Consider the following 14,423-nt stretch of genomic DNA (forward strand, 5'->3'; position numbering starts at 1 on the left):
TTTTGTTTTTGTTTTGGTTTGTACTCGTACTTTGAGTATCCAGCTACAAAACGTTGCATAAAGTTGTATAAAAGTTTTGTGGTATTTCCCCCATATGTTACGAGTAGGAGGTGTACCTTTGTTACCATTTTGACTAGCGATTAAATACAAAAAACCCAATCGATTGACCCCTCTAAACATGCACTTACATAGGTACATGCACACACACTGTATGTACATATGTATGTATATATCAATAAATAACACTATTTAGTACATATTGTTAGAAACGGCTGCTATAAAATCACTGCCACTTGTTTGGCCAGCACTTGTCCTCTGCTCTTGTAAGACTAACGTAATCATTAACTAACTATATATGTACGTGTATATATGTAGTTCATAAGCGCTAATATTCGTTAATGCAACAAGTCTATGTGGGATCGTCCTCTTCCTCCTCCTCCTCATCATCATCCTCCCCATCATCCTCATCCTCATCATCATCGTCCGACTCTTCGGATCAGTCGAATATGCAAACAAAGACACGGAGACAATTCATGCCGAGCTTCTCCCAGCAACCCTCCTCCGTGGAGCGCCCCTCGTTCGCTCGCCGCATCTTCTTGGGGTAGTTCTTCGGGCTGCTGCGATCACTGAGATGGACTGGCATGCGGGCATATTCGGCACGTGGCTGGCGGAACTTCTCCATCAGCTCCGTCTGCTGGTCGGTGAGGTTCTTTAGCTTTTTGCCTGCAAATTTAAGCACAAATTTAAGTAATCAGAACGCAGTTTGGGCTTCTGTCTGGTGAACTCACCCTCCAAGGCATCACTGATGAGAGATATTTCCACTGGTGGCAGCAGCTCGATGCGCTCGCAGCAACGCCGGAACTCGGCGGCACTCATGCGCAGATAGCGGGGTGTGAGGCACAGGGGACCCAGCACTGTGCGTCGGTTTTCGGCAGTGCCAAAGATATTCTTGCGCGCACACTCCGCTAGACTCCACGAGGCCAGGCACTCGAAGAGCGTGACCTCCGAGCGGAGTTGCAGTGTGTCGCGCTTGACTATAGTTTCCAGCTCCTCGAAGCGCAGGTCACAGATCTCGGGCATCGAGAGCATCAGCTCTGCGTGCATGTCGATCAGCTGGAGTGTGTTGTGGAGCAGCGCCACGCCATAGTCTTCGGTGGTGAAGGGATTCGGATTGGGTATGAGATTGAGCTGCGCCCCATCCCCGCCCTCGGGTGGGTTCTCGCCTGCCTGCGCCGCCTTGGCTGCCGCCAGCTGCTTGGCAGCGGCCTTCGCCTTGGAGGCCTGCTTGCGGGCCAATTGTTGGCCACTCTGTTGGGTAGTGATCACTGTCTGGTGCTGGTTGGTCAGCGCTATGCCCTGGTAGAACCACAGCGCCTTGAATATGTCCAGCGCGGTGGCACTGGAGATTCTGAGATCAAGCTCCCGAATGCAGTAAATTATCTGAAATTAAGTTGGTTAAAAATCTGGGAAAATGGGTCAGAACCAGCTTGAAGAACTCACCAAATCGGGCACGTTAAAGCGATCGGCTAGTTCTAGGATCTTCAGCAAGTGTTTGTGATCGCGATAGGGTATAAAGTGCTTCTCCATGTAGCGCACAATCAGCTCAAAGTCGTTCTTGTCCACATTGAGGATCTGAAAGTGGTTGTCGCTCTTGCGGCCGCTGTTGGGTCCGGCGTGTATCAGCTTCGCCAGCTCCACGCTGCGCTCCACCACGGACTTGCGCTCGCAGCGGATCATGTACCGATCGTCGCCGTTCACCACAATAAAGTCGATGTAGGGATTCACAATGACGGGCACGCCCGTGTAGATGTTCGTCTGTCCGCGCGCATATGGCGGTGGCATTGAGTGCGCTGGCGGGGCACTGGGCGCCGGCGCACTGTGTATGGCATCCACGTGGTGCCCGTCAGGGCCAAGACCGAAAGGCAGTACCATTATGTCAGGCTGCTTTGTATCCTGTGTATCGTTGTTGTTGCTGTCGCACACCTGTGGATCGTCTAGACCCTGTGAATCGTTGTTGTTGTTCCTGTCGACTGGCTGTGGTTCCGCTTCGTTTGTGGTTGCCTCCTCGCGACTGTGCAGTGCGTTGTGGAACAGAGCACCGCCCACCAGTGGCAGTTGGGTGAGTCGCTTTCGCTTGTGTAGCCCCTCCTCCAGTGCGGGATCGAAGCGCCTTCTGTGATACTTGTTGCCACAACGGAACTTTATGCTCCTGCTCTCCGCGAAGACCCACTCTTTATTGCAGAGCTGTAACAAAAAGTGTGCCATTAAGTAATCGTTTTGAAGTGTCAAGTCAATGAGTATTAGATTGCTATTTGCGCCTCCCCTCCCCGGGAAGCACCTTCTTTATCGGAGAAAAACTCTGGATAATATTTACGAGCCTGGGGAATGACCGACCATTAGTCATGTTTCAAGTGTGTGTTGGAGGCGATTTCGCCACGCTCGGAAATCTATCAGAGTGCCATCAAGTAGAGCCCTGTAAGTGCTTTCCCCGCACAGTTAATGATCGATTCAACAATCTTTATCTTTATCAGTCGATTGCCACACTTCAGAAACATAAATCGTTTAGCGTTTCTGCACTCGACTATAAGTTAGTGGGTCTCATTATCTGTAAAGTAATGCCGCCTCATTAGCTAACGAGCTGAGTACTTTTTGGGGGCATATTTTGGGTGCTACTGGGATCAGTTTTCTTATATTTGAATCGTTTGATTGCCACCAGTTCGCCTGCAATCCATCATCTGAGGACAATAAATCATTTTGCTTCTCGTATCGAAACGCATGGAACAGCAGCAAGCTATCGCCAAGCAAGCCGCGTGATATGTCCATAAATTGTATAATATCAACCCGAAAAATATATCAACCAATGATAGTGACAGCCTGCCCGTGGGTGGGGAGGGAAGAGTCTCTAGTCAGTGGCACATTGATCGCTGAAGCCTAATTATGACGTCAAGTAGGCTCCAGTAGTAATGCTCCCTGATTTGAGGCGCATATCATATAATTCTCAATCGATTTAGAACTGTCTTTATCTTTATAAATGAAAAGGTAAATGAAGGCAATGATAAAATGTAGATAGATAATAGTTGTAGCATTGATTTCATTTCAGACACAAAGAAATTGCGGAAAAAGTAATACTAAATCTGAACTGAAGAAACTGTTGAATACTTCCTCCCTTGCTCCAATTGAAGTCCCGATTTCCCTTTTGTAATTTCAAACTTAAGCCAACGAAAACATCAAGTGTAAGGCAAACACATCTTATCCTATCTATCGTTACAAGAATTCTCAGTAAAATTTCTTTGAAAACAATGAAATTGTTTCATTCCTGCCACAAGAATAGTGCAAACATTATTAATTATGGAACTCAAAGATTGCAAAGAAGTAACCATAGAAGACAGCGCAAAAAGTATGAAAATATTGATAAATAAAATAAATTATATGACGATACTGACGATGTTTGAACAGTTGTAAGGAAGGCGAAATGAAGTGTTGACGACTCCATCCATAGCTCGTGATGGAAGTGTGATGGAGCTGGAACAGTTCCCGTTACCCCGCGCTGATATTTAAATATTTGCACAGCGGACAGAGGGGAGAGGCAAAGAGGAGAGGCAAGAGCGCAGCACCATGTGGGGGAAGTGTGACGAGCGACGTGATAGTGTCTGATAGTGCAATAAATAAATTATCGTATGCAAATAAATTTATGGCTGTTCATCGATTCACAGCGATTCGTGCGTTATCATCTGCAGAGACAGAGTCACTGTGTGTCGGGGTCTGCTTTCTGAGGTCTGAGGTCTGTGAGGTCTGATCTCTCAAGTTTTATCTGTAGCACAGGCATCGAATTAGCACTCGGAATGGTAGTCATAAGTTCCCTACGTTTCCTTTATCAGCGGGATGGCTGGGGATGGTTCACTGCTCTGGTTTCCCTTTACGATGGGGAGGGGAGTGGCCTGTGCGCATATCAGCCTCGAGGCTGCCACAAATGTCACAGTTAACCAGTAAATAAAGAGCCAGCCCCGCCACCAGTCCCACGACCTTGCCCGCAATACGTTCTTGAACTTTACAGCGCACATGTCATTCGATTCCCTATCGCAAATTATCATTTACTATCATATACACATGTATCTATGTATGTACACATGTATTTCATGCACTTCTTACACTGTTCTCTGTATTTGTTCCTTCTGCTTATCGCGCCGGGGCACGGTTCCATCAATCAATCAAATGCGATTTACTTCGGCTTGCCGCTGTCCACAGATATGTTCTGGGGCGAGTACCCGTATTTATATTGGGAACTCTATTTTTGCCACAATTTTTCCAATATTATAAATCACACGCACACTAATTGGTTTGTCTTTTTGGCTTTTGGGGGTCGGTAGGTGGCGGAAAGTGAGTTGTATTCGCACGAATTTCCTTAATGGCGAACCGCACACCACGAGTTTGAGACATCGACTGACATTTCCAGTGGATTCGCAGGCGGCGACATCGACATCAGCAGCGGCGGTAGGCAGCGGCAGCGACGCCTGGGGTTATACATATGAAAATGTGTCATAAAGAGCGAAATATCGGATTCTAACTGAGGCATAATACAGGCAGATATGGTGAGTTTGTGTGCACAGCATTGAAACCAATAAAAGTTACAAGGGAAAGCCCGAAAATTGAGATATCTAAATGCGGCTCCGCCGCCTCCGTTAAGCAACTTTCCACCAGCAAAAATTGGAACTTCAGCGAAATGCAGGCCGGCCGGAAATCAACTAAAGTGCGCCTCAAGAATCAGCCTCTAGTCTGCGATTATCAGCCTCAATTTTTGGCGGTGGACAGCCGACAAATAAGTAAATCAATATCACTCGTGGCATTCATATCTTAGTTTAAGGGAGCAGCAGAAGCAGCAGCAGCAGCTGGCAAAGATTTGACTATTGGACTTAAAAATTAACAAGAAGATTGTGTGGGTGGGGGGGATGTTGTGAGAGTGGAGAGTGGGAGTAGGAGTGGGAGTGGGGAGTGGAACTAGAATTGGGTGTGTGGGAGTCGTATTTGACAACTGTAATTGTTGTCGCCCCATTGTGTGTAGGCACGAAATCCATTTTATCGATAAGAAATGCAAATAAATGCGAGGCACTTGTAAAAAGTGCGCCGCGGAAAAGGCAAAGGCAACCGTAGAAACATAGCCATGAGTGTGTGCTTCTGCGGAAACTGTGTCTGCGTGTGAGTGCGTGTAAGTGTGCATGTAATAGTAGCAACAATGAAAAGTGCAAGCAAGGGGCCACCCGAGAGAATGTTACTAGTGGGATATGGGATGTTGTGGTGGCTCGTATCAGCGGCCAAGGCCGGCACAAAGCTGCAAAAGCTGCGACTGCAAGAGTAGGAGAGAGAGCAGGGAAGAGTAGGGCAGAGCAGCTTGGAGTGTGTGTGCACAAAGTATTTATGCACTCGCCGAGGGCTGCCACAGCAATTGCCGCAAGAGATTAAGCACAGCTGAAAGCAGCTTACAAATGAAACAAACGGAAGTATGGGGAACTCTTGAACCCCACCTCGCGCTGCATAGGGCCGGCTATCATGTTTACTCATGTTGGCGGCTGCTGGGCCGCTAATGAGTCGCTCCGCTTCGCGTAAAGCGGAAGCAGCAGCAGCAACAACAGCAACAACAACAACAGTTAACAGTTAACACTCTATGGAAGTTCTCCGACTCTCGCCTCACGCACAACCTTGACACTGGGACACTCGGAGCGAACTCCCCGCCCTAGCTGGGACAACAGCAAACGTCTCTGTCTCTCACCCATTTTTTCCCCATTTCCAGCATACTCATACGTCTGATGATCATTAAAACCCGTTTACGATCGCCCATCAAATATTTGCATTCATAAAGGGGGAAACAAAAAATATAATTAGCAGCACAGCATCAGAGCAAAGTGGAGCAGAATCAATATACATATGGTGTGCGGGTACGTGTGCTTAGGAAAAACTGTTTAATTAGTTTAACTTAACATAATTATTCACATTGTTGGCTCAATGTAAACATAGCCGAATACGCACAAGCAAAAGTGCAAATAAACAGAAGAAATCGATGGGATGGCCACGTACTCGAAATGGGAAAACAAAAACAAAAGCGCAGCCAACCCAATTAACTTCCTGGGAACGATGTACGATGCGATGGCTAGCCCCGTACAATTGCATCACAAACAAGCACCGCGCAGATCCCTAGAGTTCAGAAATAAAAACACTTTGCCACATTCTTGGGCGACCACGGGAAAAGTTCAGCAAGTGCGATGGCTCCGCGGGCGCTATTTATATGCCCCTAATGAGGTGCATTATTAGGCGGGAAATAGGAGTGAAGCGAGCGCAGTGTGATTATGAAACAGAACTTTAATTAAGTAAGTAAAAAATATTCCAGGCAGAGTCATATCTCAGAGCTATGGGCCGCAGTAAATGCGATTTGAATGTTGAACTCTACCCGCTGGAAGCCCGGCAAATGCTCGAGAGTCGGGACACGCGTAATTCAATTTGCCACTGTGGAACCTACGATTATGACTCCGTCTGAGTCATTGCTCGATTGTTTTGTGGCGAGTGGCGGTGTCTGCAATGGATACTTATACCCATAACCAATAGGACAGACAAATGACATCATTTGATTTTGATGCCGTGCAAAAAAAAGAACACAATCAATTTTATTGCACTGTCCAGGAGGTAGCTGCATTACTCATCACCGTGCAGCGGATGTGCGGAGCTGAAGATGACGAGCCGTAAACTCAGACAAAATTGTTTTCTGGCCACTTGGCCAAGTGCCAAATGTAACAGCAGACACCGAAATATGAAAGAACATTCATATGGGGATGGGAATGGGATGGGCATGGGGTAGGAGTAGCCGTGGCATAGCCCACACTGCGTCAGTTGGTCAGTCAGTCAGTCAGTCAGTCAGTCTGCCAGTCAGTGGCTGATGGGGTTTTGCCACTGACTCATCCTCTTCGAGTGGGGTATCAAGTGCAGTTACGAGGGAGAGGTACCCGCTGCTTGGATCTACCAGATAGAGACGTTGCTTTTTGTGTTACAACAGGAATATAGCAGATAATAATCGCTATATAAAAGTGAGGCATACAATTGACTTGCAATTTAATTTCCTCACAAACAAAACTTTTTATTTTTGGCTGAAACTTTCACCTGGTTTTCCCTGGTGCTCTCTGGGAGTTGGAGGTGGCTGCGTTGCCTTCCCAAAAGGCAAACAAAACATGAAAACGGAAAAAGCGGAAAAACTCACCCTCATCGAATGAAGAGAGGGTGAGACAGAGAGTCAGCGAGAGAGAGAGAGAGAGAGGAAAACCCTACGCAACATGTTCCATGTTCGGCATGGAGTGGGGCATGAGGGGGAGAGGCCCTGACAGAAACTGGAGCAAACAGTTGGAGCAGTTCGGTGGGGCATAGAATCCAAAACGAACAAATTTGCAATTGCAGACAAAGGCAATGAATAGAAAGAGGAGTGCTGGAGGGCAGCAGCTAGTTGCGGGATGCGGAATGTGGCGTGCAAAATGCGGGATGGGTCTTGGGCTAGGCCAATAGCCAATATCAAGAGCGCGACGTTTGGGATCCCAATGCGTTGGTGGGTAAAAACAGAGACAGAGAAAGAGAATAGGGAACAGGAAGGGATTGGGGTCGCATGGGCAACCAGTTGGTGCCAAGGGCGATGAGGCAGCAGAGGCAACAGCGAAGGCGGAATGGACGTGAGGCATTGTAACAATTGACAATGCGGCGTATGCGCGATGGATGCCCAGCTGATGTGGCGGATGATACACTGACACAGTGAACGAGTTTCCCCCTCACTCACTCACACCCGCATATAATTACACCAGCACACACACACACAGAGAGAAAGTTCTCCCTGAATTCCTTTGAACAGGCTTTCGCTTGGCCCAAGTACCGAGTATCTGCGGCCGCCCGTGTGCATGTGCCCAGTGACTGTGCCCAGTGAGTGTGCCCAGTGCCTGTGCCTGTGTCTGTGTATCTTATGGATACACAATTTATGTTAGCCAATTTCTCGCTCATGTTTTGTATATACAAATGAACTTTTGATTAATTACACACGGGCCTTGCGACTTACCCCAGTTTATGGCACAAAATTCTGAATGGGAATCTTTGAAATAATTCAGCAAAAAGCTATTCCTTCCTGACTGCCGATTTCCGCCACAGATATATTTCGATGCTGTTTAGTTAGTTGATTTTTGTGTGTGTTTGTTTTGCTTTTGTGGGCAATTTGTTTATACCCAATTTAATGCCCGCACACTGCCCGCACTCCACTCTCCATCCAACCATCCATCCAACCATTTACTATATTCATATGCCACCTACAAACACTCGCACTCGTACACACGTCTGTAGGTGTGTGGATATATAGAGACACAGGCAATATAGTACGATCCGCGGCCGAGTGTTCGAGGGATTTTTGCGCGCGCCTCGTTGCCAAAACGGAATTGGGAAAGGCAGCCACCAACGACAACGTCTCCTCTCGAGAGCCGAAAACCGTATATACAACAAAATATTTCGTGTGGTGCGCTTTTCCGAGCGGGGAGAGCGCCAAAACCAAAAAACAACAAAAAAAGCAAACCAAGGCACAAGAAGAAAAGCGAGACAGAAGGAAAACATACCCAATTTCCCGGCGCAGCGTTGCCAGCAAGTTCATCCATAACATCAGTTTTATTCCTGGAAGAATTTTTACAGATTTAATGCCAAATTATGGACAATTTTGTTGAATTTTGAAGCAGTTTTAAAAGTATTTCCGATTTTGGTCATACATTAGAATTGATAAGGAAAGCGCAGCCTTCTGGCAGCCCTGTACCTGAGACATGGGGAAAATTTTCAGCAGCTTTTCCCCCAGCCGGACATGCGCAGTGGTTGTGTGTCAGCGAGTGAGAGCTCTCTCCCGACCGACCCACAGGTCGTGCGGGCACAGCCAAAAGACGCAACATTTTCGAGCGTGTGATAAGACGCGGGACACCGATGCGGATGCCCCCGGACAACAACTGTCGTACACTTTCCCTTTCCAAAGAGAGCGAGAGAGAGGGCAGCCAGCGAGAGTGCGTGTCGTGCGTGGGCATCATACATATCTATCATAGGGAGGGCTGCCTCGTTTCGGAGCCCTAGACAACGGAGTGGTGCATTGTGTGAGGTAGGAAATTTATTGCTCTTATCAACACACGACCGAGCCAGCGACCGAGCGACGAACCGAAAGGGAATGGCAGCGAAAGCCAACGGAAAATGTCGGGCAATGCAAACCGCCAGAAACTAGGTCAAATCTCACTCTACGAAGTCGAACCATTTGGTAGCAAAAGTTTGGCAATCGATTCTGGGTTTTTTGGGCTGCTCCACCCCCAAACGGAAGGCCAGTTGCATTTTTGTTTACATTTTGCTATATATTTATGTTTGATTTCATGCGATTATTTGATCAATTTTACAACTTTAGTTTCGTTACATTTTTGCAGTGTAATTTTCAGGATAGTTGGAGGCAAAGAAAGAAGAAATAGATTGTAGGTCAGAGGTTGGGGTTGTACGGCTAATTTAATTTTGCTTGAGACACCAAAAGTCTGTGGGTAAGCTAATCCAAGCTAACGATTTCGGGCACTCTGTAGGGCACTTTCGGGGCGCATTGAATTCAAAGTAAAGTCAGGGCTGTTGGTGTGCTAACAACCGATGGGGGCACTGGTCTGTTCGGTGCCATTCAATCGCTTGATGGCAATTTTGGCCACACCCTTGCTGCACTCTGTGGAGCCGCCCATGAGCACCAGGAAGAGTCCATTGTGGGCCACCGTATTCCACAGACGCTCGATGACCTTGTCGATTTTGGCAGCACTGCGTTCAGCCCTGTCCAACAGGAAATCCTCCTCGGGTATCGACAGATTGGCAATTGTCAGCGAGTTCTCCAGCGCTATTTCGGTGACCTTGCGCACCGCCTCTTTGGTGGTGGCCACCTCGTGCACGAGCACAGCGGTGCTGTTGTCCTTGGGTACGACCTGCTCGGCCTTCTCGATGAGCTCCTTGAGGCGCGGCTGCAGGCCACCCACATTCACGATCGCCGTTCTCCTGTCCCGCTTCGCGGAGTACGCAAACATGTTGTTCGTGATGCTGTCTCCGCTGCAGGCATTGGCGATCTCCTGCAGTCGCTTGTGTTGGGTGAGAATCTCGTCGCCAAACTCGATGCTGTTCGCGAGCTTCATCTTGACGAGCTTCAGCGTGGCCCTGGAGTCCTCGATGGAGTCGTGGCCGTACTCGTTCTCCTGGATGGTCTCCTTGAGGAACGTCATGGCCAGATGCTTCAATTTGCTCTTCCGCCGCCGCACGCCGGAGATGTTGAAGCAAACGCTGGTATCGATCACATACGGATGCATCATCCGCATGGCATTCAGATCGGAGTTGAGCGACTGCCCCACGAGAATGGCATCGTCGGGCAGCAGCGCGGACACCTCCTTCTGCACATCCTTCAGCTGCTTGGTCACCTGCTTCATGATGTCCTCGGTGATGCCCGAGTACTGGGTGAGATAGTCCGTGATCCTGTTGTCGGGCATCACCAGCGTCTCGTACACAGTCTTGTACTCCTCGTCCACAATGGATATGCGCGTCAATTCATTCACCCCGGCCACAGTGCGACACATTTCACAGTCCACGCCGTACATGGGACTGCGGTTCGTCACCGGCTTGTACGATTTCTTTGTGAACTTGTACGAGCTGAAGCGGCTGTGCAGCTCGCCCTGCAAGGGTATCGGGTAGCCCTCGTCGACCATTTGCAGGGCGGAGAGCAGCAGTTTGGTCCGCGGGAATTTGTCATCTGGATGCAGCTGTGGGAGGTCCATGCCCGGCTCCTGTCGTCCCTCAATGGGGAAAATGCCACGCACAAACAGTGTGGGATCCTTGTTGAGTGCCACTGCAGATTCCAGGGAACCGTGCTGGTCAATTAGCATCTTTGCCTGCACACTGGTCAAGGGAATCTATGGGAGAAACCATAAATATATCAGGGATCAACGATCAACGAACAAGTGAGCTACAAACCTGCGCGATCTCATCGATAATCATGCCTTCACCTTGCTGGGGCAGCATAAGCTCTAGTTTCGTATTGAATATCTTGTTGCTGGCCTCGAACTGGCTCTCATTGGAGAGGTAGTGGTAGAGGGAGAGACCCTCCAGGATGACCACCACGCTGTGCGAGAGACTCACCCACTTCTCGATGGAGCACCAGCGGTCCGGCCGGCAGGGACTCTTCTGGCCAATCATGCCCGACATCAGCAGGTTCTGTATGTCGCTGAGAAAGATGGGCGTGCGCGCATCTTGAGGTGTCTCTAGCAATGCCCGCTGCCCCATCTCCCTCAGCCGCAAGGCGGGGAAGTCCTGCAGTCGCCGCTTGCGCCGTCGCAGATCCGCCGAAAGCGCCTTGTACTGCTCTTCGCTGAGAGTGACCAACGTGTCATCCGGCATGTTATCGCCACCTGCTTCCTCATCATTACGAATCCGTTTCGTCTGTGGCTCATCGGCGTTGTCTGGGTCCGCCTCTGTGGGACGTTCCGGGGTGCTTCTGATGGTATGCCGATTCTTGGTCTTTCGCTTGCTGCTCACGGTGCAAAAGCCGTCATCTTCCATGGTCTCTGGGCCGCTGGATTTCGGCTCAGAGTCCCGTTTCTTCGCCAACTCAGCCTCTTGGAGACGATCCCGATCGTTCAGGTCCATCAGGTTGGCCAATGCGGCCAGCTTCTTCTTCTTCTTGTCGCTGCGCTCCTGCTGCTTCGCTGAGACTTGCTCCTTCATATTGGCGAGCCTGATTTGTAAGCTGCAACGCAAAAGGTTAGTTATTCTTTATTTCCAGGCCTTTTTAGCGATTTTTCAATCAAAACAAATAAAATGTGCTTGTCGCACATGTATGTCAGAATTTACTCCTAACGCGTGACCAAAATACCATAAATCATTACGAAAAATACCTTTAAAAAATACCAACACTCAAGTGCAGATGGTACCCGATGTATGTATCTGTGGGGGCGCCACTACGACCAACGAAAAAAATACATAATGTAAACTACCAAATATTTAGTTCAACAAATGGCCGCGGACAACTGTGGGGCGCCAATACAATTACTGGCTGTGACATGCTGGACATGCCTTCAGATTGTGTATATTTCGCACGCAACAGGTTGTGAGAACGAAATGCACCACAAAATAAATTATATTCAACACTTATTCGTTGCTGCTCTTAAGATTAAATTATATTATAATATGGAGGTAATTTGCTATCAATTACTATTCAAGTGATATTTTTAAAATTAAGCGCCATTGCGTCTAGCTTATCGCACAGAAGTATCGATATTTTGTGCAACCCAGCCCTGTAAATTTATATCATCCCTACTTTCACCGTTAGAATGCCGCGTGCTCCACGAATTGCGCCTAAATTTTCAAGTTGTGTTTTTGCGTGAATTAAAAGTTATAATTGCTTGAAGTAGTGCTCAAAATAGAGATTTACAAAATGTATGCCGCAGTTAAGCCACTGTCGAAGTACTTGCAATTCAAGTCGGTGCACATTTACGATGCTGTGTTCACCATCCACTCAAAGTGCACGGTGGCCCTGCTGCTGGCTTGCACTTTTCTGCTCTCTTCGAAGCAATACTTTGGCGATCCCATCCAGTGCATGCGCGACCACAACGACATGGACTTTATACACGCCTATTGCTGGATGTACGGCGCCTATGTCAGCGACAACATAACGGAGACACCGACTCCATTTGGCCACGAGCGCTGCAAGCCGGGTAAGCAAAGCAAAATGCCGTTCGAATTGTGGCTAACATTCGCTTGTTGCAGGCGGATATGGTGGAACCGTGCCCTTGGCTCAGCGTCGATATCTACGCTACTATCAGTGGGTTGTGCTGGTGCTGCTGCTGCAGTCGTTTGTCTTCTATTTGCCGGCATTTTTGTGGAAGATCTGGGAGGGCGGACGCCTCAAGCATCTCTGCATGGACTTTCATCAGACAGCAGTCTGCAAGGAGCGTAGCAACGCGCACTTGCGAGTGCTTGTCAAGTACTTTACGAGCGACTATAAGGAGACGCATTTTCGCTACTTTGTTAGCTACGTTTTTTGCGAGATCCTGAACCTGGCGATCAGCGTGAGTAGATGCTGCAGGCACTGTTTGTGGGTTCCCTTTTATCCTATTCTACCCCTCCAGATTGTGAACATGCTGCTGTTGGATGTGTTCATTGAAGGTTTCTGGAGTCATTATGTGGATGCTTTCCTTGCGGTCTATTCGGGCGACTGGCACATGTGGAGCAGCATCACCAAGCGCGTCTTCCCGAAGTGCGCCAAATGCGAGGTAGTCCGTTTCGGTCCCAGTGGATCGGACTCTTCAATGGACACCCTTTGCCTGTTGCCACTGAACATTCTAAACGAGAAGATCTTTGCCTTCTTGTGGGTCTGGTTTATGACCATGACTTTCTTGGCTGGCCTCAAGCTGTTCTTCCGCTTGATCACCATTTGCCATCGCGGCATACGCTTCCACATTATGCGCGCCAGAGCTCGTCTCATGCCCAAGTCGCATCTGATGCGTGCCCTGCAAAACTGCAGCTTTGGCGACTGGTTTGTTCTGTTGCGTGTGGGCAATAACATAAGTCCCGAGATGTTCCGCAAGTTGCTGGAAGAGCTCTACGAGGTCCAGTCTCAGCGCAAGTGCCCGCCTGGCGCGGATGAAATTTAACCATGGTTTTGACTTATATTTCTGACATTTTCCGCAGCAACAATGAAGCTGTTTTTCTATTGTCGGGCAAGTACAAGTACTTTATTCATCTATTTTCATATAATCTACTCCCTAATCGATAATCCGAGTTTGCCTTTAACTTTTTCATTCAATTATCAAGTTCCTTCTTAACTAAGCGAAATGTTTGCTGAATTTACATACTTAATAATGTATAAATTAATGAATATAATTTTCTAACTTTATAATCAATGAACCTACGTATCTGCTGGAGTACTCACCGTTCTGCTCGAGTCAACTGCAACATTGCTATCCTACCGCTCAACTCCGACAATTGTGAATCCATCTGCTGATTGGGCATCATTTTCATTTCTTCTTGTATCTATTTATGGTGAAGGTTTAAAATTTTGATTTAAGATTTTTGACAATTTTCAAGTGAATTTTCATATGTACAATCCGATGAGTGTGCAGTGATGAACGGGTTTTAGTGTGCAACCTTTAAAACTAAAAGTTACTAAAACAAAAGGTGTATTTTCTCTGCTTGAGATGTGTGAAATTTGTATCAAAATAATTTCGGAATAGGTTGTGTGTTTCTATCAAGAAATGAGTTGCAAGGATTACTTTAATCGAGCATTTGTCAGCCCATAGCTTGCTGTGTTGCTAGGCTGTCCGTATGTGTGTGTGTGTGTGGAGTGGGGGGTGGTCTACTGTTGGGTGGGTGGTTCGTTGCTC

At 47.9% G+C, this 14,423-nt stretch overlaps 3 protein-coding genes across 3 annotated transcripts; 1 reads left to right on the forward strand and 2 right to left on the reverse strand.

The window, feature by feature from the left end:
* Positions 1–349: 349 nt before the first annotated feature.
* LOC117894225 lies at positions 350–8,751 on the reverse strand. The gene is made up of 4 exons (XM_034801141.1): positions 8,622–8,751; positions 1,501–2,244; positions 789–1,440; positions 350–723 (listed from the first exon to the last, which is right to left on the reverse strand). Exons 1-4 carry the CDS (start codon positions 8,658–8,660, stop codon positions 497–499), a joined length of 1,662 nt encoding a protein of 553 aa, XP_034657032.1. The 5' UTR covers positions 8,661–8,751; the 3' UTR covers positions 350–496.
* A 685-nt stretch (positions 8,752–9,436) lies between these two features.
* LOC117892939 (small RNA degrading nuclease 5) lies at positions 9,437–14,269 on the reverse strand. Its single transcript, XM_034799262.1, has 3 exons — positions 13,973–14,269; positions 11,017–11,788; positions 9,437–10,955 (listed from the first exon to the last, which is right to left on the reverse strand). Exons 1-3 carry the CDS (start codon positions 14,059–14,061, stop codon positions 9,654–9,656), a joined length of 2,163 nt encoding a protein of 720 aa, XP_034655153.1. The 5' UTR covers positions 14,062–14,269; the 3' UTR covers positions 9,437–9,653.
* On the forward strand, positions 12,476–13,869 carry LOC117892940 (innexin inx4). Its single transcript, XM_034799263.1, has 3 exons — positions 12,476–12,755; positions 12,808–13,109; positions 13,170–13,869. Exons 1-3 carry the CDS (start codon positions 12,476–12,478, stop codon positions 13,692–13,694), a joined length of 1,107 nt encoding a protein of 368 aa, XP_034655154.1. The 3' UTR covers positions 13,695–13,869.
* Positions 14,270–14,423: the final 154 nt, after the last annotated feature.

The sequence above is a fragment of the Drosophila subobscura genome, chromosome J, assembly GCF_008121235.1.
Source record: "Drosophila subobscura isolate 14011-0131.10 chromosome J, UCBerk_Dsub_1.0, whole genome shotgun sequence".
Lineage (NCBI taxonomy): Eukaryota > Metazoa > Arthropoda > Insecta > Diptera > Drosophilidae > Drosophila > Drosophila subobscura.